The 22,620-nt window shown below is 39.9% G+C and overlaps 1 protein-coding gene across 1 annotated transcript in view; it reads left to right on the top strand.

Moving 5' to 3' along the window:
- The window catches only part of SPTLC1 (serine palmitoyltransferase, long chain base subunit 1), a 70,843-nt gene extending 49,934 nt beyond the window's left edge, over nt 1-20,909 (top strand). The window contains exons 9-15 of the mRNA XM_012653566.1: nt 3,990-4,097; nt 6,274-6,369; nt 6,748-6,844; nt 7,964-8,018; nt 14,669-14,786; nt 17,832-17,905; nt 19,517-20,909. Coding sequence (XP_012509020.1) covers nt 3,990-4,097; nt 6,274-6,369; nt 6,748-6,844; nt 7,964-8,018; nt 14,669-14,786; nt 17,832-17,905; nt 19,517-19,610 — 642 coding nt within the window. The 3' untranslated portion in view covers nt 19,611-20,909. The remainder of the gene's footprint in view (nt 1-3,989; nt 4,098-6,273; nt 6,370-6,747; nt 6,845-7,963; nt 8,019-14,668; nt 14,787-17,831; nt 17,906-19,516) is intronic.
- Nucleotides 20,910-22,620: the final 1,711 nt, after the last annotated feature.

The following is a 22,620-nucleotide window of genomic DNA, read 5'->3' as shown; positions in this document are numbered from 1 at the left end:
ACTTGTTATTTTCTGAGGTTTTTTTGATAATAACCATTTTGATAGGTGTGACGTGATACCTCATTATGGTTTCAATTTGCATTTTCCCTGGTGATATGATTAGTAGTGTTGAGTATCTTTTCATAGATTCATTGACCATTTGTATGTTTTCTTTGAAATGTCTATTCAAGTACTTTGTCCATTTTTATTTGGGTTGTTTGTCCTTTTTTTTTTTTTTTAAGTTGTAAGAGGAGTTCTTTATATATTCTGGATACTAGACCCTTCTCAGATACATGATTTGCAAATTTTTTTTCAATTATGTGGGGTTTTGTTTCACTTCTTTCATAGTGTCCCTTGATGCACAAAAGTTTTTAATTTTGATGAAGTCCAATTTATCTTTTTTGTCGTTGGTTGTGCTTTTGTATCATATCTAATAATCTTTGACTAATCCAAAGTTATGATGATTTACTCCTTTGTTTTTCCTTCTTTATAGTTGTTGGTCTCACATTTAGGTCTGTTATTCATTTGAGTTAATTGTTGTATATGCTCTTATGTAGGGCCTCAACTTCATTCTTTTTCCTGTGGTTGTCCAGCTGTCCTTGCAACATTTGTTGGAGAGACTTGTTTTCCCAATTTACTGGTCTTGGCACCCTTGACAAAATCAACTGACCATAGATGTATAGGTTTATTTCTAGACTCTATTTCATTTGTCTGTATGTCTGTCTTTATGCCAGTACCACACTTTCTCAGTTATTACAGCTTTGTTAGTAAGTTTTGAAATCAGGACATGTTAGTTCTCTAACTTTTCTTCTCCCTTTTCAAGATCGTTTTAGCTCTTTGGGGTCCCTTGAAATTCCATTTGAATTTTAGGATCAGCTTTTCCATTTCCGTAAAAAAAATGTCACTGGGATTTTGATAGGGGTTGCATTGAATATGTAGCTCATTTGGGGAATTATTGCCATTTTAATGATATTAAGTCCTCCATGCCATGTACGTGAGATACGTTTCCATTTATTTAGATCTTTAATTTCTTTTAGCAGTTTTTTATAGTTTTCAGTGCATACATCTTGCACCTCTTTGGTTAAATTTATCACTAAGTATTTGATTCTTTTTTACTCTTTTATAAATGAAACTGTTTTATTCATTTCTTTTTCAGGTTATTTACTGTTTATAGAAATACAATAGATTTTTGTGTATTGCTCTTGTATCACATAACTTCTGCTGAATTCATTTATTAGCTCAAATGGGACTTTTGTAGATCTTTGTATATATAAGATCATATCATCTGTGAATAGAGATGCTTTTACTTCTTCCTTTCCCATTTGGATGCCTTTTATTTTTCTTACCTGATTGCTCTGGCTAGAACTTCTGCAGTGTTAACTAGAAATGGCAAAAGTAGGTATCTTGTGCTTGATCTTAGACGGAGAGCTTTCAGTCTTCTACCATTGAGTATGATGTTAGCTGTGAGTGTTTCATAAATACCCTTTATCAGGTTGAAGAAGTTCCTTCCTATTCCTAATTTGTTAAGATGTTTTTATCATAAGGGGTTGTTGGATTTTGTCGAATGCCTTTTTTGCATCGAGATGATCATGTGATTCCCCCGCCCAGTCTGTTAATGTGGTGTATTACATCAGTTGATTTTCCTATATTGGACCACCCTTGCATTCGTCCTTTGAGATTTTAATCTAGGAGTTCATTAAATGAACAAGGATTCAAAATAAGGGTTTCATATGTTATTTGTAAAGTTTTTCACTATTTCTGAGGAAATCTAAGTACATCCTAAATATCAGTAAAAGAGATGCATTTGTTTTCTTCTCCCTGTTTTTATAAGCTTCTCACAAACTGATAGAGTAATGTAGGGGAGGTAGTAGACCAAAAGATACTATTAATGGAACTGTATGTTATAGGGCTACAATAATAAAACAGTGCTGATTGACAAATATAGAGCCAGAACAGTGAAACATAATGTGAGAACATATCAAGTATATATAAGCATGGAGTACATAAAGATTACATGATAAAAATTAGGGTTTGACTCTGGGGTATCTGTTTTCTTTCACTGATTTGTCTATTTGTGTGCCAGTAATATTATTAAATATTTTCTAAAACATGCTTTTCAGAAACTAGATAATACCTCATTTATATTAAGGGATAGAAAAGAGTCAGTGCTGAAAGGTTGTAATTTTTTCGAAATTAGTTTATTCGTTGTTAATGAAAATGCAACCAATAGCCCAGTAGTAAGGACCCCTCACCCATTTGACATTGATTAGCATAAGAATAGCCAGTAAATTTGTTTTTTTTTTTTTTTTTTTGCATACAGAGTTTCACTCTGTTGCCCGGGGTAGAGTGCCATGGCATCAGCCTAGCTCACAGCAACCTCAAACTCCTGGGCTCAGGCAATACTCCTGCCTCAGCCTCCCAAGTAGCTGGAACTACAGGCGTGTGCCGCTACACCTGGCTAATTTTTTTCTCTTTTTAGTCGAGATGGAGTCTTGCTCCTGCTCAGGCTGGTCTTGAACTCCTGACCTCAAGCGATCCTCCCACGTCAGCCTCCCAGAGTGCTAGGATTATAGGTGTGAGCCACCACGCCCAGCCTAAACTTTTGATAATTAAAAAATAAATTATCAGAGTTTTGCAGTATGGTACATCAAACCATTTTATACATTCTATGCATTATTTCTGTAGTTTTAGTAGGAAAGCACCTTACTAATTAAGCCTTTAAGTGTGATTCTGGCATCAAAATACATGAGTCAAAGGAAGATTTGAGAGCCCAACAGCTTCTTATGTCATCTAGTGGGTGGTGATAGCTGTATTTTAATCTAGTGGATGGTGATAGCTGTATTTTAATTTGGTTGTCAAGTCATTACATACAAATCACATATGAGTAAATCCGTTACATAGGGAAATAAATACCTATACACAAATATGCATGTTTCAGTTTCCCAATGAATTGTTGGATTGTGTATTTTTTAAAAAACATGAAATAATTAGAAAAGCCTATAGATAAATATGCATCCAAACCCTTGATGGCAAAGGACTTTCTTATAAGCCTGAAAACAAAGGGAAAGACCTAATAAGGAAAACCTTATCTGTATTAAAAAATACCATGAGTCCAACTTAAAACAGAACCACCAAGGGAGGAATGTCTGCATTTCCCAGCAGTTTTTATGTATAATCAGACCAGTGTTTAACAGATGGGTTACATGTCTATATGCGTAAATGTCAGAATATTTCTTTTTAAAAATTGGTATTGTGCTGTCTCTATTGGTGAGTTCAGTTGAATCATTTTAGACCATCCAAAGTACAGTAAACATGGTTATGTTCTGTAGTTGCCATGAACACTGCAGTAGGGAATACTGAATTATTGCTACTAGGGTTACGATCTCTGTGAGCCTTTGGTCACAACATTTTTGTCAGTCATTCAGTACATAACTTGTTTTATGTTTGTTTCTGTTTAAAGTTGCCTTATTTAATATATATTGATTCATTACCATTGATTGGCCAACAGCACTAAATATAAATTATGCCTGAACCTTCTCTAACACAAGGATTTTCTCCATAAGGCACATCACAGCCTTCCTGCACGTAGGAACAACAGATGGCACTTCAGCCCAATGCTAGGGGTCACTTTAAACAGTAAAATTAACAACCAAAAGCACAAAAATGCAAAAGACATGGCAATAAATCAACCATGAAAAGGACACTTGTTTACAGTATCACTGAAACCAGTGGCCTGTTCAGCCTCAGCCAGGAAAGCGAGGTTGGTAACTCAAATTCTTCACCACTCTGCACGTGCACATGTCTGTGAATGACTGAAAAAGTGCCCCAAGTATTGTTTTTGGTTACAAATAAATTTTAACAAGTAGGTAAATTTGAAAATACAGATCCGTGAATGTTGAGGGTCGATTGTATATACTTTTTTAATCCTAAGTTTGATTCTTTTCTTCACAATATATTCTATATGCTGCTCATCATCAGTATTTTAAAGTTGTCTTTTATATAACACTTAGGTTAAATTAAAATACAAATACAAAGCAAGAATCTTTCTAGAGGAAAGCCTTTCATTTGGAGTCCTAGGGGAGCATGGCCGAGGAGTCACGGAACACTATGGAATCAGTGTAAGTTCTCCTTTTTTGGAACATTTCCCCTCATATATGAAATGTGTAGTTTTATGCTGCTAGTCATATTTTTACAGGCATAAGACAGTGCTCCTCACCAATTTGGAGGGTCGTGAAACTTTGGTCTTTGTCACTTCACTGAGCCCAGGGAGCCCAGTCTTCCTTCTGAACCTATAAATTCAAAGTGGCTTGGTTTGTGTACTGTTGACATGATAGTGTTTGATCTTGGCTTTTAGTGTCTCTTTTCTAGAAATGATTAAATTTTGCCTTCCATTTATTTCTTAAAATCATTAAGAATTCCCTAAGTAGTCCTTTAAAAAGTGTTTATGATGGCAGTGAAAGGACATTCTTTCTAGTATTTAAAATTCTGTGTTCTGTGTAATCTGTTTGTGAGTGGTAGATACCGTTATAATTTATTTTACATATATATATATATATATATATATATATATATATATAGCATCAGAACGCCACTGACATAGATTCAGTAAAGCCCCTCAAGGTCCTAGACAGTTGGAATGAATTTGTCATGTTTCCTTTTGCTGAAGGGAAATGGACCCAGACTGCCCACAGTACTTAGTGGGTTGTGCTCTGGGGGCCTCAGGGCAGAGAGAAGTCAGCCAGTCTTGAGCAGCTATCTTTACCAGCTATGTTGGGGTGGAGTTACAGGAAGCTTTTTTTCCAAAACGTGTACATAAAAGCTTTGCAACCTGTGTTACAGAATTGAACTATAATATAGAAAGTCACCTCAGATTATCTGCATCACACTATCCATACAGTCGTAGATAAAAAAATAGAGCAGAGTAGATGTCACATGAAGTTAGATGGACGCAACACTCTTCCAAGACAGACTGAAGTTTGGCAGGTTAAATGCATGGAGGCGTTTAAGATAAATGGAAACACAATTCAAACAAATGTAGCAGTGCACGAGAGCCATTTTTAAGGCATGAAAATCTTTAAAAAGGAAAAAAAGCTTCACTGTTCTAGTTTTCTCAATGTTTTCAGCAATTGCTTGCTACTGAGATAATATTTATAAGGTCCTAAAAGTGCAGAATGTATGGACTTTATTTTGATCCAGAGTCAAACAAATGCTGTTTAAAAAAAAAAACTTTATGAGCCATCTTAAGTTTAATAAGTATAATAACAGTTTTGTGATTACATTTTTGAGAGAGCCCAATATCTTGTAGAAATAACACTGAAATATATAGTTGAAATCCTGTGAAGTCTGAGGTTGGCTACAAAGAAAGGATGAGGGCAGTCAGGGCTGTAGAGTGAAGCAGGTTTGTCCTTGAGTTGTTAATAATTGAATCTGGGTGATGGGGATTCTTTATTCTTTCTACTTTTTATAGGCTTGAAATTTTCATAATAAAAGGTTAAAAAATTTTAAAGAGTAAGAATACAGAGGTTTCCCTGTTGGATGTGTGGAACTCTTAGAAAATGTTATACATTGATATGATCTGACAAACCATTATCATGGTTGTCAGTATGTATTTATTAAATGCCTGCTGTGTACCCAGAGTGGAACCTGGTGCTGGGGCCAGGGTGGAAGATGAGGACCAAAGATACTCTGTGCAGTTGGGAAGACTTGGGAACTCAGAAGCCCTTAGGTCGTTAGAGCACATTAGGTTCATCCACTGTCCAGTTTGGTCAGAGATTCTATTGCCATGAGGTTTGGCTAAATTGATTTCATTTATGAAATACCGAAAGGTAAATTGAATATAGGAATAAAGTTCTCAAAACTTTGATAGATTATTTTTATTTAGCTCAAGTACATTCCGTGGGGAAGGCCATCTAGACCACTGTTTTAGTAAGGAAATCATCTGAGTTTGTACGTCTGACTCTCTGACTAGTTTTAATATTAAATAACTTTGGATTTTATCTCCTTTTCACTTATCTCTTCCACTGTGAGTAAAGTAGTCAATGCATAATGAAATGGTAAAAAAAAAAAAAAAAAAAAAGTATAAAATGAGACAGTTTCAGAGATGGGCCATAAAATACAATCCATCCCTTTAGAGATATAGATTTTCTGTGGTTTATCCTTTATTTTTATGTCAGTAGTTTGTTTGAATCCAGACGTTAACAGGCGTGTTTAATGCTGAAATTTTGTCTCTAGGCTTGAAGCTGCCCTTTTTTTCTTGAAATTGAAGAATAACTTTCATTCCTACTTTTCTGGCAGATTGATGATATTGATCTTATCAGTGCCAACATGGAGAACTCACTTGCTTCTATTGGAGGTTTCTGCTGTGGCAGATCTTTTGTAATTGACCATCAGGTGGGTTCTTTTTAAAAACAAAAGCAAAAACTGAAACTGATTGCTCCATTGGTCACCTCAAAATATAACTTCAGAATATAAAATTTTACTCTTAGTTTATCACAGTTTTTATTTAAAAGTCAATTTTTAAAGAATCAGTGAAAATATTTATATTTAAAAATTATCTCCCTTTTAACAAAAGGTCTTGGTTTTTTTTGTTGTTGTTTTTTTTTTTGTTTTTTTTTTACATGTAGAACATTTATTTGTGGCTGGATCTTACCCCCTCACCACATGTGTGCACTGTTACGTAGGTAGTGTAGAGAATCAGTGCCTTTCTAATGTTTACCCAAAAAGGATAGAAAATGTATACATGTTTTTAACTTGTTTGTTTCTTCTTAGCGACTTTCCGGCCAGGGATACTGCTTTTCTGCTTCGCTACCTCCCCTGTTAGCTGCTGCAGCAATTGAGGCCCTCAACATCATGGAAGAGAATCCAGGTATAACCTTTTACACCCAGGAAACCAAAGACATCTCAGGTTATGTTAGTCATGTTACTGGTTTGCTTTTTGGAGGAATTAGCTAGAGGAAATTATTTACCAGACAAGACTTTGGCCCATAATCACATGATCTGGCATTTACAGGAAGAATGGCAGTGAAGAAGGTGTCTGTGCCTCAGGCACTTGGGGTCAGCTTCTCTCCTATCCTGGGAGCTGGAGCCCAAGTGAGGCTGGCTCACGTGTGGGTGGAGATGCTGGGAGGAGGAAGGGTTCTCCATCTCCGTCAGTTCTGGGCCTACACAAATTCCATTGGTGTAAGAAAACCAGTTGTTGTTTGGTTTATCGTTTTTTTATAGTTCTTTGAGAAATTAGCTAAAATGTGCTACTTTTTGGTCTATATAATTTTATAAATATTGTTGTTTTTCCCCTTTTGGCTTTGAATCCTCAATTGGTACTGAGGCCAAACCTGGTTTACCAACAAGAGCTTACTTAGTGGGCAAAATAAAAAGTCAACTAAGAATTTAAAGCGTGGCCTTTGGCTGTGATAGTGCCACCATACCAAAGCTTAAAATGGAAAGGCTTTTGCAGGTCTTACCTGGTACCGTATTTTTGAATCTTCGTCATTGGTATTAATTCAGAGAACCAGAAAATGTGAGTGTGTCTGTGCACACCCACCTTGCTTGTTACCTGGCCTGGCACTCCCACCTCCTGACCAGATACTTTGTTTTTGAATCTGGTTTAATAAAAGGAAAATATCAAGAAAAGATTGTAAAAATTACTTCACTACAGTTGATTTTTCACCAAATTGTTTAGGATTAAGAAATAAGTAATAGCTTTGTACCTTTTGATTCTTAGCCACATTATCTGTAGAATCTTGATAAGAACAAGAGCCATGGTCTTGCTGGGTAGCAAGGTGAGAAGGGGCTGGTTGGTAAGTGCCAAAGACCAAAGAGGAAGCTCGGGCCTCCAGGGGAGTGTGAGTTACTGGCTCTCTGTTAGTATGTGCAAGGATTTGCAGCATTTTAAATTGATGAATTTGAACTGAGTCTTTAAAAATATTTTGAAGTTGATATTATCAAATGTTCCATATTGACTACCAAATATATTTTTTTCATTCAGGTATTTTTGCAGTGTTGAAGGAAAAGTGCACGCAAATTCATAAAGCTTTACAAGGGTAAGTTTTATAGATTTGCAGCCAACATAAAGTTTGTCTGCACCATACTTAACTGATGAAAAGTTTTAAATTTTATAGACTTGGGTCAGTTTGACCAAATTGCAACTAACAAACCAAAAATTGAGTTCACTCAAATTGGTTTATTTGTTTAAAACCAGAGCATCCATTTTTGTCATTGTCCTAAAGAACCATGACTTTGGTTTTCAGAAAATGAAACAAACTCATTAATTAAATATTATAGCAATACAAAAGATGCAAAGATAAAAATAACAACCCAGCATCTTACTAACAGAAATAGCCAGGGTAAAGGCTGGTGTGTCCCTCCACGACTGCACAGGTAGAAGGTTGTCCTTATGTGTTCTGTAATTAGATGACAGTGGGCTCATATTGCCCATGTTCCCTTTTTAGTAATTGCCAAGTTTTGATTTAAATTAAGAAAAAGGAGGAAGTGAAATTGATATGAACTTTACATTTCTTTTTTTTTAAATATTACACAAAAATAGTTATTTAAGAGTCCTCTGAAGTTGAAGAAAAAAATTGAGGTTGGTAACTTTTTCAGGCATATTTCTGATCTTATAGAAAGTGATCTGAACATTGCCCAAGGTGTTTCTTTTTGCCTTTCCTAAGGTGAAACGAGCTTTTTTGGTCATGAAAGTCCTATCTCTGTTGCCAGCTATAGAAACTAGAGACTTCTAAAATGACAGTTGATAAATGAGTAGACACAGCTGTTCACAATAAAATAAGGGCAAAGACAATTAAAGTTCTGGGTGTGTCTGTGTGATAATAACAAAAGTTCTTGCATGATTTATGGTAGAGAGATATATTTGAATTGGTTCCAGTTACATTGGTTTGTGAAATTGTAATATACCAACACAGCCCAGCACATTGGAGTCCCTGTAAATTCATCTGTCTGGTGAGGTTTTTTCTAAGTCCCATCTTCCCCTTCTGCAGCTCTATCATAGCTTTTCTTCTTTCCGAAATCCCTAACCCTCCGTCTTTGCTCCACCCATTTTCGGCTAACAGCCTGGCCTTGTGCTGTCTACTTGGGAACTCTTGCACCTATGGATATCTGAACAGCCTTCCTCCTGTCATAGTCCAGACATGTCCCTGCAGTCGTCACAGGCCCTTCTTCTTTCTGAAGGACCGAGTGCCTTTGCTCACCCCTGCTTCGTCCTCAGGCTCTGCCCTTTCCTGAGTCATTTTGTGAGCATCTGAGTCCACTTTGCCCACTTCCTGTTGCCCATGACCCCACATTTCCCTCTAGCAACTACCCATTTCTTTGCTTCTCTGGGTAGCTAACCTTCTCAAGAGTTAGTTATGCTTTCTTCACATCTTCTTTCCTCATTTACACTGGAAACTCAGAGATCTGGCTTCTACTCTTGCACTTCACCCAAACTGTTGCTGCGGAGGTCACACTGACTGCCATGGTGCTGAATGCAGTGTACTGTCTTCAGCCCTCACCTGATTGATGTCTCCATAGCTTTCAGCACAGGTGGCCGCTCTTTCCTTTGGACTCTGCTACACTGCACTTGTAGGTTTCCTTCTACGTCTTTGAATGGCTTCATCTCAGTCTCCCTTGAAGGTTTTCTTTCAATACCCTGCTATTCAGGGCTTAGTAGTCCTTGGTCCTCCTCTTTTCTTCTCATTACCTTTTTGAAGAATTGCCTTCTTCCACACCTGTAGCTTCACATCGTTTCATGCCACCTGTGTGTCGACAGCTCACTGATTCCTGTCTCCACTCTGTACCGCTCTTCCGGGCTCCAGGTCTCATTCCAGTTGCCTCCTCAGTATCCACATTGGGAGGACCCCACGAGCACGTCATACTAAACACACTAACAAAGGTTGCAGGAAGTACCTACTTGCAGGTATCTAGATGGTTAAAGAGAACAGCAAACAAAATAGCAAGAAGCCAGTGTGACAAGAAGGAGAAGAGGGGAGCCTTGTGCAAGGTGAGGGCCAGGTAGGTAACAGACTAGCCCACACAGGCCTTGTAGGCCGTGATAAGAGTCTTGGCCCACATAGGAAGCCCTGGCATCATTTTGAGCAAAAAAGTGACAGCCCAGCCCAACTTACGTCTTAGCAAAATTACTCTTTCATGGTGTGAAAAAAATAAACTGTACGGCAATAGGAACAGATGCAAGGACACCAGTTAGAAGACTGATGCAGGCAAAACATGACGGTGACTCTGACCTTCATGGTATCCATGAGGTGTTTGGATTCTGGATATGTTTTGAAGGAAGAGCCAGCTGGATTTGGCTGAAGTTCATATGCCGGGTGAGTGAGAAAGAGAAGGCTCCAGGTTGAGCGTAGGGTTTTTGATCAGAGCACCTAGATGGGGTTGCTAGAGAGAGAGAGGGAAGAACTGTGGAAGAAAGCTTACTGGGGAAGGTCAGTGCTAGGTATGGTAATCTGAACTGCCTGCCCGTCAGACACTGAGTGGACAGTGAGTGGACAGCAGCCACTGGGTACACAGGTGTGAAGTGTGAGCGAGAGTACTGAGCTAGAGATAAATTTTTGAGTCATTAGCCTATAGATAACGATTTCAGACATTTCAATGTGAAGAGGTGAGAATCCAGCCAAAGAGACAGAATTGGCAGCCAGTGAGGAGGCGGCAGACCAGAAGAGTCAGGTCCTAGAAGCCCGTGAAAAAAGTGCTTTCATAGGCAGCCTGTGATGTGTTGCTGCCAACAGGCCAGGCCAGCTCACTGAATGCCTGTCCTTTGACTTCATCATGTGGAGGGCATTGTGACTTGATGGGCAGTTTCAGGGGAGTGGTGGGCAAAATGCCTGATTGACAGAGGTTCCAGAGAGACTGGGAAGAGAGCAGGCGGACACAGCTTAGATGACTGTCTTGAGGAGTCTTACTGTAAAGAGGAACTGAGAAACTGGACGGTGGCCGAAGGAAGGAGTGGAGTCTGGAGAAGGATGTCTCAGGTTAAGAATTATTGGGGTCAGTTTCTGATTAACATCCAAACACGTCCTTTCTCCTGCTTGTCGGTGGTACTGTCTGTCATACACCAGTTTCACATTTGTGCCTGGATCTGGTTTTGGGCTGTCTCTTCCGTTTCATTGGTGTGATTACTCAGTCCTCAGACTCTGTTTTCATCAGTGTATCTGTTTTATTACTACGTAAGTTTTAGAGCACAGGTTCCTCCAGAATTATTGCTAGAATTATAATTGGAACTGTATTAAATTTTCTGATTAATGAGGAAAGGGAATTGTCATCCATGAATGTAATCTATTTATTTGAATCTTCCTTTGTGTCCTTTAATTGAATTTGAATATTTTCTCCATAAAGCCCTTGTACCTTTATGGAAACTTCAAAGGGAATTTCTAGATGTCCTATAGATTTTGTTGCTGTTACGAACGGGGTTGCCTTTTCTCTTATATTTTCTACTTGACTGTTCGTGATTAAGAAGAATATTATTGTTTTCTCTAAACTGATCTTATGATCTTATATCCATCAGTGTTTCAAAGCTCTTATTAATTCCAGTAGTATGTTTCATTCTGTTATGATGTTGTACAAAGAAGTCCTATTACCTGTAATAATGGTTTTCTCTCTTTCCCAATTCTTACATATCTTAGTTTTTTTTTTCTTTTACTGCATTGTTCTGGGTCTCTAATACCGTATTGAACAATGGCAGTAATAGCAGACATCCTTATCTTATTCTCAGTATAGAAGCATTCCTTCATTAAGTATCAAACATCATACTATAGATTTTTGGTGGGTGGCCTCTCTCCAATTATTCCTAGATTTGAAGATCTTTCTTTAAAATCTTAAATTGATGAACTGTGTCAAATGTTAATATTTTTCATGTCTATTAAGATAAATCATAAATTTGTCTCATGGCCAAATTAGATTGATGTATCTTCTGATGTTAAACCATCTTTATGTTCCTGAGCAGACCCCTGCTTGATTATATTTTTCCATACTTTCAGGTTTATTTAGCTAATATTTTAATTTGAATTTTTATATTGATATTTATAATTTAAACGAGCTCATAATTTTTTGTTATGCCAACTTTAAGTAACATAGGAATCAGTGTTATGGTAGCTTCAGTAAATTATTTGGCTGATTTTTACTTTCTGCTTCATGGAGCCATTAGGACCAGGCTTTATGTTCCTTCAAAGTCAAGTGGGGTACCCCTTTTAGGGCTCTCTACCTTTGATACCTTTGGGTTGAGGATAGTCTGTGTCTATATCATTTCCTCTTTTAATTTGTATGAGTTTGGTTTTGTGTGTTTTTGTCATAGTCTGTTTCCTTGCATTGATTTCTTCCTTATTTTTATATACTCATATTTCATTGCATTGTATACTTACTCTTCTTTAGCTCCTAACATTTGGCTTATTAATTTTATTTCTCATTTTCCAATAAATATATTAAAGATAAACATTTCAGAGGCAGTATCTTCAATGTTTAGTTCTAAGTAATTTTTTCCCCCCAGTTTTCTCTAATCAGTGATTTACTTCTCTCATTTCTGAGATTGAGTTTGGGAGAGGAAGTCAACAACCTATGCTAGTTTGCCTCTCGTCAGAAACTGGAAGTTTCCCCAGATTGTCATAGAGGTGTCTATGGGCGTCTGGCTCTCTCCCTAGACTACAAGCACACAATGAAGACCATGGCTACCATGGTGATTGCTCTGCCCTGGGACCTAGCCCAGTGCCCGGTATTTATCCATTTGGATAAAATGATATGTTTGCCAAAGTTTGTCTTTAAAGAGTATATAGTGGTCTCTGAAACACAGCTTCTAAGTTTCTGAAACTGAGCTACAATTCTGTATCCATTTGGGTTTAGTTAAATTCTTCTAATAGTCAACATCTAGGCAACCAGAAGTAAGGCATTTTGTTTAATTCCTTCTACCCCACCCAAAATGTGAGAGGAACCCATTTGATCAGAGAACAAGCTACACTGGGGCTTCAGGTATCCTGTATATGCTGAGGAAAATCCAGGCCGTTTGACTTATGTGAATGCTATTTGAAAAACATCTTTTAAGTTCTAAGAGACCATGACCTAAAAGAATTGATACTTCTTAGTATGAGTTTTGATACAGTCAAGATTCACATAAGAAATGGGTTTTGGAAACGTATTGCTTAGTTTCTACTTAGTAAAGGAATTCCTCTAGAAGGCTCCCTCACATTTCAGATGCCTTAGATTCTAAGATTCCATGATTTGTACCTTCAGCCTGCTTTATTGAGAGATCCTAGCATGATGTATTACATTTAAAAAAGGAGACACAAATTACTTATGTCCAAGGGTGTTTTGAAAGCCAAGTGAGAGTAGCTTCCAGTACGTCATGTGATTGTAGCACACAGTAGTCATTCTGTAAAAGCTTTTTGAGTCCTAAACTGTGAGGATTCAATTGTGCTACCTAGTGTTTTTTATGGTCATTTCATTCTAAGGGAAAAACAGATCTCTCTAGGTGAAACAAACTAAATGAAAGCAATCTAAAATGTTTAGCCCAATTTCAAATAAATGTGTATCACCATTTGTGTCCCAGAAGATCCAAAATCAAACAATATTTTTTTATTATAGGATAAAATGGCCTTTAAATGAACTGACTAAATAAAATGTGGCACAAAGTTCTCATTGTATCTGTAATAATTATTTAAAAATATAGGATTTCACCCCTAAAGAAATCCTCCTCTCTGAGAAGCTGCAGATTTCTGTACTATTAATCCTAAATAAGAAGATAATCTTGAGGCGGGCGGATTGTTTGAGCTCAGGAGTTCGAAACCAGCCTGAGCAAGAGCGAGACCCCGTCTCTACTAAAATTAGAAAGAAATTAATTGGACAACTAAAAATATATAGAAAAAACTAGCCGAGTATGGTGGCGCATGCCTGTAGTCCCAGCTACTCGGGAGGCTGAGGCAGGAGGATCGCTTGAGCCCAGGAGTCTGAGGTTGCCGTGAGCTAGGCTGACGCCACGGCACTCTAGCCCAGGCAACACAGTGAGACTCTGTCTCAAAAAAAAAAAAAAAAAAAAAAAGAAGATAATCTTAATCCACATAAAATTTAAAACTAAACTGCAAATAAGGAATTTTTTTCAATTCAAACATGTTGCTGGTAGTTAAAATATGATTTTTTTAATGTCAGAAACCATCCCTATAATTTATGAGAGACAAAACCCAAGTAAAGACATAGGTGCTAAGCACGGAAGTGTAACATTAGAGGCTGTAGTACATCGTCCACGAAGGAATCAGGACAGGACGAGTAACAGGAAATGTTTCAGCGGCACCGCCCTGAGCTGGGTGACGAAGGAGGCCCCTCATAGTCAGCGACGCTGCAGCTGGGACCCGGCATGGGCACCAGCACAGGGGAGAGCAGGAGGCAGGGAGCACATTGGGCAAGGAAACGACAGGCCAGGGCCCTGCCAAGTGGGCAGTGGGCATAGACCCCCGGTAGGAGGCTGGGGCCGGGAAACCTGGTGCTTTGTTCACAGAAGCAGCATCACAGGTGGTTTCCCAGCCAAGAAAGTGCTGCCCGGAGCGCATGGTTTACCTTTCTTTGTGGGAAGCAGAATCCCACCACGTTCCCATGAGCCACAAGTTTATTATAGTCAGCGGGCCCTAACAGTGTAGACTTTCAAATGGTTTCTGTGTGAGCTGTCTTCAAGCCTGGAGGTGTTTGTGGATTTGTGTGTTTCCTTCAGCATCTCTGGATTGAAAGTGGTGGGGGAGTCCTTCTCCCCAGCCTTTCACCTGCAGCTGGAAGACAGCACCGGGTCTCGAGAGCAAGACGTGAAACTGCTTCAGGAAATTGTGGATCAGGTAAGTGTCCAGTTACTTGAGTGCGTCTCCACACGCCACTTCTGCCACCACCCCAAGCAATTTTTTACATCATTTTTAAGAAAGATCTCTTTGTCCCAAGAGAGTGGGTATAAAGGAAGTCGCTGGTCACCTGCTCATGACACAGAATTGTCCTAATGCTCCAGGTCCTTCCCAGCGTCTGGCCATAGTGACAGGCTGCAGTCCTCCCATGGATCAGCCTTCAGCTCCCTCCGAAATTGTTGCATTCTGTGCCACTTTATACCGAAATGTACATACGAGGCTTTTGCTCTAAATAATTAGCCTTGCAGAAAACTCACTTGCGCACCGTTTACAAAGCCAGGCTTTTGTACGTGTAGTTAGGGGAGGCATTGTGTGTAGAAATCGCACACACTCCCAGACAGCGGGCTGATTCGCGGAGCCCCAACGCAGCATAGCTCAGGGATAGTCCATTAAGTGTCATCCTGAAGTCAGAGGCTTTTGTAAGCAAGAATGAAGACCATGTTTGTAACATACCTACGTGGGAAGATTTATCTAAATTTCTTTATCTTCCAAAAGTCATTTTACAGCTAATTATTACATACCAACTATAGGAAGCGCATCGTGAGGAAAGCCACTGGCCCTTTTCCATTTAGTAGCACTGCCTCTCCCGAGTGCTCTGGCTGCTCCTCCTCCCCTTTTGAAAGAAACGCCCAGCGGCCCTGCACCACCATGAGTGCGTGTGCCCTGGGACGATGCTGCCTTTTAGTTGAATCTGACAGACGCCTAGTATGTACTTGAGGATGAAAATAGGCGTCATTCTGCTTCCTTGTCCCGCTGACAGTTCTTTCCAGAAGCTTGGGGTCATGATGACAGCCACTGCCCGTTGTGTGCCTTGGCAAAGGCCCGGCCCGAGCTCTCCCATCACACGGCCGTGCAGTGTGCAGACCAGGAGTGAAAGCCACTACTGGCCGCACAGCGGGCCCACACCCTCTAGTGTGTGAGCCACACAATCTGGATGGAAAACTTCACACAGTGGGTGGCCTTCTTGCCTTGCTGGGTGAGGAAATGTCACCGATGTCCCCTGGGGCACAGCTCTGCAGACGTGCAGAAAGACAAACCTTCCTTAAAGGGAAAAAATATCCCGCTGCCTGCTTTACTGCCTTGGTATTTTTATTATAATATTGCTTAAATCTATACTAACACAAAACTAAATGCAACATTTGTATGATTGGTGTTCTTGTACAAATGTAAAACCAAAACAACTTTTATAAATTTAAATACACACTAAATGAACAAGCCAATAAAATTCAAATTCATTACATTGCCTTCGTTGAAGGTGAATGGCATCGTCCCCCGGTGGCATGGCCGAGACCCACACGGAGCAGGCCTGTATGAGCTGCTTGTGCCTGGGCTGGGTTCTGAGTGGTGACTCCTCATCCTCTCTCAGAGTCTCAGCTCAAGCTGCCTCAGGACAGCTGTCTGCACACGCTTCGTGTTCGGGACACTTGCCGCCTCTAGGTGCCAGTGCGATGACCCCATGTTAAATCCACCTCCGTCCTTTTCTCATTAACAGCAATGGTTAAAGGCTTCCTGCTGCTTTGTTCCAAAGAGAGACAGAGGAAGCTGTGAATGAAGTGACTCAGTATGAATATGCTGCGCTTGCGTAGGTTACCCACATGACACAGAGAAAGCAGAAGTCCGTGGGCAACTCGCAGATCCCAAAAGCATATCCGTGGGCCAGTGTGATGCTGGGGTCTTAAGGAAGTGGAGAACAGTCTGGGGTGGGAAACAGAATGCTGTGTGGAAACTTCTCATTCGTAGGAAGAAAAAAAGATCTTACAGTTTAATATCTTCAAAATCTTTTGCTTAAAATCTTCAAAATCTTTTGCCCCACTCCCCTCTTTTTCTTTTTAATATTTGAAAGAAGAATCATGGTGCTTAAATCATGCTGATTTAAGCTTTGTAGAACTAGGTTTTGCCAAGTTTATGTCAAGTTGCTCGACAGCACACTATTTTTTACAAACTGAGCTATTGTTTATAATGTCTCTTAACCAGCCAGGGCTAGAAACAGAGCTAGTCCAGATGTTTTCAGGAGTTCACTTTCCCAAGTATACTTCCAGTATCTAGAGTCAGTGAGAGGCTGTCGCCATGGCCTGGTGTTGCTTCCTTCCCGTCCTTGCAGCTTATAGTGCGACCCTCTTCAGGCGATGCTTTGACTGCCAGGCATGTGGAATAATTGTACTTGCCTTTACGCTACCCCTGACTTCGGTTTGTTTTTTTTTTAATGTAATTCACATACCATAAAACTCACTGTTTCAAAGTATAAAATTAGGTGATTTTTAGTACATTCACAAAATTGTGCAGCTATTGCTATCTAATTCCAAAACATTTTCATCACCCTAAAAAGAAACCCCTGTGTCCTACTAACCTTGCTCTGGTTTTTATGCTTTATTTTAGTAGAGAATGTTTTAATGAAAAAAAGAAATGTTGACAGTGGTTAGCGTATGAGAAAGCTTTGCAAAAAATTTAATACCAGCCCTTTTAGTCCTGGTAGCACCTTACCCAAGTGTAGCATGTGGAAATCAAATTATTGCTACTATTTGAAGTGTAGGGATGTTTCTCTGACACGGTCCTGCTGGTGGTGTCTTCGGTGCGGCTCTTGATGCCTGCAGGGCTTCGCTCATACTACTTCCTCATGCTCTAACTCTGCTTTGTCTAAAATGGTAGCCACTAGCTACCTACAGCTGTTTAAATTTAAGTAGAAGTAAGTAAAACTAGAAATTCAATCTCTCAGTGGCATCAGCCACGTCTGCAAGTGCTTGGCAGTCACATGAGGCTCATGGCGACAAGACTGGACACCGCAGAACAGTGTATTCATCACTGCAGGAAGTTCTGTGGACCGGGCCGCTCGAGGTTACACTGTGGTATTTTAGCGTTGTCTTCTAGCGGTTATCATTGGAAAAGTGAATGAAAACTGCTGTTGAGGGATCTCAGTGTGCCCTGCTGCTTGAATTTCCACCATGTATGAAGACCAGGTTGCAAATATCTTACTTTTTCTTCACACAGTGCATGAACAGAAATATTGCCTTGACTCAGGCGCGCTACTTAGAGAAAGAAGAGAAGTGCCTCCCTCCTCCCAGGTTGGTTGGCATTAAAATATGACCTTACATTTCTTTCCTACTTTAAACTCTGTGAAATACATTATGTTTTGAAAAATTCTGAAAGACTATCAAGAAGAATGTCTGTCATTAAAACACAGTATGTCACCTATTTTCCGCTTTTAAACTAGATATTTTTAAATTTTAACTAAAAGCCCCTCAGGATTCATTGTGGACCCTCCCAGTTAACTCAAAGAAACGTGTGAGATCTCGGTAGTGAACCGGGGCAAGCTGCAGTCCCTCCCACATCTCAGAGGTGGCATGCGCCATGCCAGCAATTCCTGCCACGAGGGCCATCCTGCAGGGAGGGATAGCAGTCCGGGTCGTGGTCATCATGCCACCTTTGCTGGTACTTCATCCAGCAAACACTCACTCAGCGCCTTGGGAAACACGGAGCAAAGGTGGAGAAAATCTGCAGAGTCCACGAGACATAGCAGAGCTTAAAGATGTTAAAGGAGACTGGATTCTGCTTTCAGAGCTCTCACAGTGTAGTCGAGGGAGGTGGACATCCAAACACGGCACTGGGTCTGGTGGTCACAGGAGACGTGTGGCCAGCTCTGCCCTGGTATGACGCCCAGGCTTCTAAGAGCAGGTGACGCCTAACCCAAACCTGGAGAAACAAGTGTGTGTGTCAGATACCAGGGGGCATTGGGGCCCTCCAGCACGTGAGGTGGTGCGAGCTTTGCTCGGATTTTGCAGTGGCTTGGAGACCTCCATGTCCATCTGGGAGCCCAGAGCACAAGCAGCAGAGGGGCCGGAGAGACAGGTCCTGGGGGAGGCCAGGCACCAGGTCAGGGAGGGCGAGGGAGAGCCCACTGAGGAGTGGCAACACTCTGGAGGCACGGGTGCGGGGTGGGGGCGGCCAGATGAGGATTTGGAAGGTCACTCTGGCAGCAGCTAGAGGCGCCTTAGAGACCTTGCCCCTGTCCTTTGTCACTGCACCCATCCAAGCACACAATCCTATGTTTACTTGTTGGTCAGACCACAGATGCATGATGGGGGCCATGCACACGGAGTCCCACGTGTGCTCTTGGGACTCTGCCCAGCACAGAGCATCTCAATAAATGTATCCGGTACATGAAGCAGATGTTTGCAAAGGGAAGTGAGGGGACCAAGATGGTGTTGTCCTGTCAAGCTAGTATTTCCTCAGTTTCCTGAACACTTGAAAATCTCTGCCATGCCTCAGAGTATTACAGAACTTCCACATTGCTCATTGACTTAAAAATACAAACAACCAAACACTCCCTGATTTGAGAACGGTTGAGTTCCTGCTCCTGGCACTACGTGAAGCAGTAAGTGATGGACGGGACACTGTTTCCTGGGCTTGGTGGCAGAGCCCACAGCAGACTGTGTGCGTGCTGATGGCATAGGCTGGGGCTCAGAGGCCGTGGAGTCCCTGTCACGGCAGCTCACCCGCCACGGTATTGAGAAAGCGGCTGTAGACAGCAGGTACACAGATGGGCAGACTGAGTAGCAGTAGAACTTTATTTACAAAAATTGGTGGTGCTCGATTGGCTCTTTGGCCACAGATGGTTGACCTTGGTAAATTTTTTTCTCCCTTGATAAATTTTTGTACCCTTTACTGTTTCTCAGCATTAGGGTTGTGGTCACAGTGGAACAAACAGAAGAAGAACTGGAGAGAGCTGCGTCCACCATCAAGGAGGTGACCCAGGCTGTCCTGCTCTAGGCTGAGTCCCAGGACTGCGACCTCCTGCCACACGACATGCAGACCTCCTGCCGGCCAGGAAGTGGCCTGGAAGAGAGTGCAGGCACATGGATATTCGATGGCATCGGTACCAGTGGTGTGGATGTGGACCAAATGTGTGACCAGGAGAAGGATGCTTGTTATTTTTAAAAAGAAAACACATCTAAAAGCCCAGGAACTGATCTTTTAAAGAGGAAAACTAATGACAGTGTAACTGGTATTTAAATTGTATGTTTAGTACTATTTAAATGTTTTATTATACTAGTATTTTATATTCTTTATTGTTGTCATTTAAAACTGGAGTTTGTTTCTCTTTTCTCCCTTCCAATAGAACGATCTGTGAGCACTCCGTAATCCCTTGATATTTCATAGAAAAGCGACTTAGCAGCATAGAGCTGAGAGGACACTCCAGCACACACGACACACATTTGTCACTTAAGATCTCCTTCAGCCACATCTTTTCCAGTCATCATCGTGTGAAGCTAACTGGGACTAAAAGGGACAGTTTCCGTGTGATTACTATAAACTTTTCACTATATTTGAATCCTAGAATTTTTATATACACTAAATATTGATGTTACACCGTTTCTAACATGAGCATCTCTAATCAGAGAATTGTTTCTAAATGAACAATAATTTAAATCAAATACTATTTTATTTTAATATAATTGACCTTTACATTTATTATGTGTTGACTTCTAGTCTTTTAGGAAGGGGTTGGTTATTATGTGGATCCCAAAATATAAATCATGTCCTTCACATTTTAGAATATCTCAAATGAATTCCTTTTTTGTATGGTGGGTTTGCCTACAGACATATAACTGCAGGCTTTTCCTAACCTAAGAAAAATGAGAATTATTTTTCTTTTCAGCTTATGAATTCCAATATCTAAAAAGTATGTGAAAGCACTAAAAATAAAAATTTTAAGCTGTACTTTACCTGTTTTTTTCTTTAGCAAACCAAGTTAAGTGGTGTGAAGGTTTGTGGTATGTGCCACAAAGTAACACCATTATTCCCTCTCTCATTAAAGGTAAAGGAATAAAATTATTTTAAAAGTGTCATTTTAATAATCTATGTTCATATTAACAAATGTCTTCAACGTCTTTTTAAATAACATGTATTTTTTTAATGATCAGTTTCTATTTTTCTTGAGGTATTTCGTACATATATATGTGCCTTGTGATTGCTGCTGCTCTAAAGGATACAGTAGTCTTTGGGGGTAAATCTGTTCTGTTTTGTTTTTTAATGGAATAAACCTGCGTTCCTGATGATCAGTCTGTTTGCATATATAATGTATTCAACAGAATATTCTCTTAATTTTAACTTTTTTTGGCAAACCCAGGGTGGTAGTATTTGTGTGTGTGCCTGTTTTGTTTTTTCTTTTTATTTTAGAAAACAACAGCTGACTTCCTTAGTTCCTTTTTTTTTTTACACCCAACCATGTGAATATACAAGAACATGTAATATCTGAAATTTCTTAGGTTTCTGCTGATTTAAGCGTTGGCTTCTTAAGACTACAAAAATACCAGAGTCATGGCCAAGCCCAGTGGCTCATGCCTATAATCCCAGCACTTTGGGAGGTCAAGGCAGGAGGATAACTTGAAGCCAGGAGTTCAAGACCAGCCTGGGCAATATAGCAAGACCCCATCTCTACAAAAAGAATTTTTTTTTTTAATTAGCTGGGTGTGGTGGCACATGCCCATAGTCCCAGCTACATGGGAGGCTGAGATGGGAGGATCACTTGAGCCCAGGAGCTCAACGCTGCAGGGAGCTGTGATCACACCACCGCACTCCAGCTTGGGTGACAGAGTGAGACCATCTCAAAAAATATATATGTATATATGCCAGAGTCATTATTTTTATAAACAGATAAGAATAGTAATTGTTCAGCTTTTATAATTCTTTCTAAGTTAAAATAACATCTAAATGTTTGATGAGAAATTTCTGGGGAAGATCGTGGAGGAAGGCACATTACTTCAATCATTGAAACACACCAACATTTTAAACAAAAAGAACCAAAAATAAAGTCCTTATATTAAAACTATGGAGTGACTGCAGTCCAGTAATATGCAATACCAAAAAAAAAGTCTGCTAGGACAGTAAAATTTGGATCAAACTGAAGCAAAATGCTGAGAAAGGACAGTCATCTCAAATCTGAAGCAGGATACAAATTTCCTTTACAAAGAGTGAAAGCTCTGACGTGCCCTGTCATTAATCCTGTGTTTGAAAAGCCAGTTACTTGGAGTGACAGGCAGGGAACCCATTTGGAGCCCATTTCCACGCAACAGGATTGCCCACAGGGAGAACGGAACCACGTGACCTTTTTATTGTGTAGGGTTAGGTTCCAACTCAGGAAATGGGAGGCTTTGAGGCAAGTTGAAACAGAAAAGAGACCAGTATTTCATCAAACTCAGAACTTCACTAATTGTACCATGTATACTTATTTTATGTACCACGAAAAGAAAACAACTCTACCTGTAATATGGTATCAGCTGTAAGATGTATTTCAATGTTAGAAATATTATAATACAGGTGAAGAAGGTGCATCTTAAAATCTATGAGGTAAGACAGAATCATCTGATATGTGGGCCTGATGCCATCTTTCCTTGCGGACATAAAGCCTTAGTCCCAAAAGAGAGAGATGTCCAAGGAAAATGTTTGTCTAATTTGAATATCTTCACACATCTTCCCAAAACACTGTCCTTGTGATAACAAGAAACCAAAACATCCGTAACCAACACCCACAGTAGGGTCAGGCTGTAGAGAATACTTACACTCATTTCCCTACTTACTGCCTGGTAAAGAGGAGGATGGAATAGGAGCCTTAAGGATGATCGAGCACAGATAAATCATCTCAACAGCAATACACAAAGCAAACAAAAGTGGAACATTTTCTATAGATTCAAGAGAAAAAGAAATGTGAATCAAAGATTTTACATGCACAAAGCAGACTCAAGTAACAAGATTATAGAAAAACAATTTGAAGTTAGAA

This window comes from Propithecus coquereli, unplaced genomic scaffold, assembly GCF_000956105.1.
Source record: "Propithecus coquereli isolate 6110/MARCELLA unplaced genomic scaffold, Pcoq_1.0 Scaffold423, whole genome shotgun sequence".
NCBI lineage: Eukaryota > Metazoa > Chordata > Mammalia > Primates > Indriidae > Propithecus > Propithecus coquereli.
Note: the sequence above shows the minus strand (reverse complement) of the source record. Positions and strands in the feature narration are given on the sequence as shown.